The sequence below is a fragment of the Sphaeroforma arctica genome (assembly GCF_001186125.1).
Source record: "Sphaeroforma arctica JP610 unplaced genomic scaffold supercont1.124, whole genome shotgun sequence".
Taxonomy (NCBI): Eukaryota; class Ichthyosporea; order Ichthyophonida; genus Sphaeroforma; species Sphaeroforma arctica.
The window spans coordinates 138,417-143,253 of NW_014040434.1; the positions used below are offsets into that span (position 1 = coordinate 138,417).

Below are 4,837 nucleotides of genomic sequence, written 5' to 3' on the forward strand. Positions count from 1 at the left end.
TATATATATAGTATATATATATATATATATATATATATATATATATATATATATATATATATATATATATATATATATATATATATATATATATATATATATACATATATATCTGTAGCCTTGTACATCGATATCGGCCCTACATATACTCCATAACACCTGCGCTGTAAATATACATAAATTTCTACTCAGACATACCTAGCATACACACTACACGTTACAAGAGATGTGCATGCGGAAACATAACGAATATCCGATGGCATGTATGAATATATGTATTTTGGTATGCCTATGTACCTATGATAGTAATGCACTATGTCAACACCTGATGCGATACTTCTTGATATAGGGCCAGTTGTCATGACAACGCTGACAGATGCGAAGCGCAAGTCATCAGAGTCATGGACAGAAGGCATCTCTTCGCTGGGAGAGAATGCTGGGGATCTCAAGCGGTACAGTGATAAGGTATGTACTCGCCACAAGGCGCACATTGATCCAATACGTTCCAGACCCTGTGCACACAGTTGTGCCGTTTTTCAACCACCATGTAGACAGTAACCAAAGGGTTATATGTCAGTAAAGACATCGCATACGAGTTGACAGGAGAGTCTCAGATGGTTCTGGTGGATGACCGGCGCATTCGTGGCCGACAATGGTGGCCACGTGCTCGTCGACATCGGATAATTGATACCGAGTATTCGACCACTGCTCAGGCAGCGCTTTTGAATTTACTCAGGTATTGTGTATCAAGCATCAATATGCCATACACCTGGTGATGAAGAGTATCGACGAATCCCTCAGCGAACACGTGCCAATCAAACATAGCAAACGCAAAGTCTAAAGGGTACCGAACATATCTCAAAGTGGGGTCAGAACTATATATATATATATATATATATATACTTGGTGTTGGTGGTATGCATGCTGTGCAGAGATAGTTCAACTGATGTTGTGTAGTCACTGGTGCAATGCAAACTGCGGAGCCACCTCACGATACTGTTCGGTAAGCTAGCGACAATGTCAATACTGCTTATGTTGTTCTCTTTGGCTGATGAAATTATACAAGAACCACATCCGTTCCTGTACTAATCAGGACTGGTACGCATATGCCTATCTTGCCTCTTGAGATTGCATTTGTACAAGGTGCAGGGGAAAACGTAAGAGTGGGGGCTGCATGCCTGGCGTCGACTCTAAAGCCGGTGGCAATTCACATACTTGACGACACAAAGTGTAATATTTCAACCCAAGTATCTATCACGGATTTTTATTCCAAACTTCGCGTACATTTTACCCTTTAATTTCGCGCAGGATAAGGCCACAGTTAAAGTCCATGGGATCACACTACAGCATCTCTTAGAAGAGCTCAGAATCGAACCTGGACGCCTCAATATCTTACAAATAGACGCAGAGTGTTATGGTAGGTGCCAATCTAAAGTTACTACTAAATAGGTGGTAGCTAGATTTTGGTCATTGTAAGATATCATGTAATGCCATGTGATACCTTCTTTTTTGCGCCCGCTGATTACGAATCCTGGCATATTGGCGTGTATACTTGTGAAACGCAGACTGTTTGATTTAGAATTCAGGGCACACGTGTATTTCTATGCATGTCTACACGCTTACATCGCAGCAAGAGTCAACTCTTTTTATATTCCTGTGTACATTTATGCAGCATTCGTAACCACCAACAAAGTGGATTGCTCTTTCACATATATTTAAGTCCAACAAAAAAGTTCTACTCTTGTTTCCTGTGTAGATTGGATATGTTCTACTGTTTATTCCTGTCACATAGTAACCCAATTGTATTTTAGATTATATTTAGGGTTTAGTAAAACAAAACCCTAAACCTTAAAACCCTAAATCGGTGTATATGACCTTATCGACAACAACCCATCGTGTCGTCTAAGGCTGTCTTCATGACATATTTGTGCCACCGAGATCTGAAACACTCTCTCATAGCATGCACGCAAGTACGCATCTGTACGCACGCACTAACACATGCCTACAATACCTACATACACACGTCAACCAGACTATCACGTACCTACAACACCTACATACACACGTCAACCAGACTAATACATACCTACAATACCTACATACACACGTTACCCAGATGCGCGCATCTTGCTACAATGGCCTGACTTGGAGGAGCACAGACCCACGGTGATCAACATCGAATGGTCGTGCATCAACACTGAGGAGCGGTGCCAGCTGATTCAACGCTTAGTAGACGCTGGCTATACCCACTTTGACCATACCGATAAGGACTTCACTGCGGTCATCGCAGCCTGAGATCTGATCTACGTACAAGCGAGTGGTTAATAGATCAGGAGGAATCATAACGTAATTCAGGATATGGAGTTTGCGCTACGCAGAATGTACAGATGCGCGTTCAGGAATGACTTGAGTACCTGCAATCACTATGGTTAATGTAACATAGCGGACGTCCGGGTTTTGCATTTTAGCGCCTATTTCTTCAGCGGCTGACTTTACTGATGCGATACCCGAGAGACGCTGAATATATCCATCCTGATCAGGAACAAATACTGCCAAAAATTTAAAGCTCGAGTGTCGACGATGTGTGTACATGCAGATCCTTGATGTGTCAGTGGACTGTCAATCTCTGTAAAGGGAATTGATAATAGAAAGCCTGACACTATATGTCCGCTGCAAAATTGGCGGGAAAGTTCTTATCCTTGGAAGTCGTGGCAAAAGGTACATGATAAGCTAAGCAAGAGCTTGCAACCTCAGAAGAAACGCTAATGCCTTAGCTGGTGTTTGCTTATGTTACGATCGGCGGACCGTTGAGACGCTCACTTCGAACGTACCACTATGAACTGCACAGAAGATTGTCCGAGAAAAGTAATATGTGCCTATCCTTGAATCCAAGCACGTGGCGTGTTCTCCATTGCACCTTCAGCAATGGTGGTCGTAAAGCTCTAGCGACGGCAACGAGATACAGATGACTCGGGCTGGACAACTTGATCACGCTGGCTGAAGCTTTCTGCAGTCCACTCCACACTGCATGTGGCAACATGAACAGATCGCAATCAAGTGCTTATTCCGTCACAAGAGCTTTCCAGACTCGAACTCCCTGGCGCCCTGGCTTAGCCAAGACTTTTCTGTGGTTTTCTTTCAAGTCATGTAAAAGTATGGAGTCATTTCTGTTATACTCCAATCACACATATTAAAATCCTCATAGGGTTTCAAGCTTCATCCGCGCAAACCTTTTCAAATATTGTTTGCATAGCTGGATTGGATGGTGATTCCCTAGGCCTGTTTGCGCCTTGAGCTTACAGTATGTGTCTGGCAATGTATCACGGTAGCCGTGGATAAGTGGACGGCTGGTTGTACTACCTTTCACCCGACTCAAGATGAACCCGACACTAAATGTTGCAGCCTTTAGAAATTTGTTATGTTCGCGAGGGACAATTAAAGCCTACATGCGATTACTGTCGTTTAATGTTTTCGACTATAATGGCATGACTGATGTTTTTAGTGATAGAACAAACTCATGAGACAAATTGGAAGTCTTACTTGACATTCCTGAAACGATTCATAGTGCACCTAACTGAGATATTGATGTATACTTCTTGAGACTCAAGTTTCCGATATTTTAAATTTATGCATCAACTGTTTGACGTTTATCAGATGCTGGACGAGCGTTCAGATCCGACTTACGACAGGGCACAAGCAAAAATCTTGCGAGGGGTGTTTTTTTTTGAAGAAAATAAATATCTGTTTTTGGTCAAATTTAATATTGCTTTAAAAAAAAAGAGCTGCCTGTCTGATATAGAAGGCTATGTAAATGCATATATAGTATTTACATTTAGTCTATATTGCGGTCTGCGGACTGAACGTACTTTTTATTTGTTCTAGTAGAGCAAATAATTGTTTTATTTCAATTTATTTTCTTCATGTTAGAACCTGATGCAGCTATGGAATGTGATGAAAATTTGCTTTAGAGTGATGCGTAGGTTGTGCACACACTAATTAATACTCTAGCATAATCTGAGTAATGTGAAGGATCAAAAATTGTCCGATGGGCGTATTGCAGACAGTTCCAAGCAATCCTGATTGCCAATTTTTAGCTTCAAAAACATACTGTATAGCGCTAGGAATGATTTATATACCTTTCGAACAGATAAAATAGGATTGTACCCGATATCTATGCCACAAAAACAGCGTGTAAAGCCTTCAACTGTGTGTGGTCGACGGTCAGTGCTGTGCTGATGGTGGTGACAGCGGCAGTCTTTACCCTGCCCAGCAGGTGTGTACTTGTGTCTCCCGTGTGATCGGCACTCTTCGGTGTCAAGGCCTAAGACGAGGAATGCAAGTTCAGTACAGTATTTGGTGATCAAAATTGTGTTCCGAACCACAGGCACAGCAGAATGATACAGGGTATGTGTTGCGATAGACCACGATGTGTGTTCAGACCCGTCAAAGCACAAACTAAACTAAACAAGATGCCATAAACAAGATGCAATGGCAAGTTCGTCCTAGATCATATACATAGCTGCCGTACTACAACTGGAAGTGATACCCTGGGCACATGGAGTACACCACATAACATTATAAAACCACATCCTTAGATCATACGACAGGGCCTTACCTTGAGTAGCGCAGGGGTCGGGAATTCTTTGAAGGCCAACTTAGACGTCGGTACAGCTAGATGAGCTATCCGAGACATGGCCTATGACAAGAAAACATGCAAGCAAATAAACTTAAGCATATGGTGTACTATGATAGACTGAGCAAGGATTCGCTCAAGGACAGGCCAGTTGATTTATTAAGTATAGGCAAGCACACGATTATCCAGCCCAACCACCCACCC

At 42.1% G+C, this 4,837-nt stretch overlaps 2 protein-coding genes across 2 annotated transcripts; one reads left to right on the plus strand and one right to left on the minus strand.

Moving 5' to 3' along the window:
* Nucleotides 1-315: 315 nt before the first annotated feature.
* On the plus strand, nt 316-2,587 carry SARC_02704 (hypothetical protein; the record flags this gene model as incomplete). The annotated part of the gene is made up of 3 exons (XM_014303541.1): nt 316-465; nt 1,309-1,417; nt 2,117-2,587. 3 exons carry the CDS (start codon nt 316-318, stop codon nt 2,293-2,295), a joined length of 438 nt encoding a protein of 145 aa, XP_014159016.1. The 3' UTR covers nt 2,296-2,587.
* A 1,309-nt stretch (nt 2,588-3,896) lies between these two features.
* SARC_02705 (hypothetical protein) lies at nt 3,897-4,698 on the minus strand. The gene is made up of 2 exons (XM_014303542.1): nt 4,616-4,698; nt 3,897-4,321 (listed from the first exon to the last, which is right to left on the minus strand). The coding sequence occupies exons 1-2, from the start codon at nt 4,691-4,693 to the stop codon at nt 4,172-4,174; spliced, it is 228 nt and encodes a 75-aa protein (XP_014159017.1). The 5' UTR covers nt 4,694-4,698; the 3' UTR covers nt 3,897-4,171.
* Between the last annotated feature and the right edge of the window lie 139 nt (nt 4,699-4,837).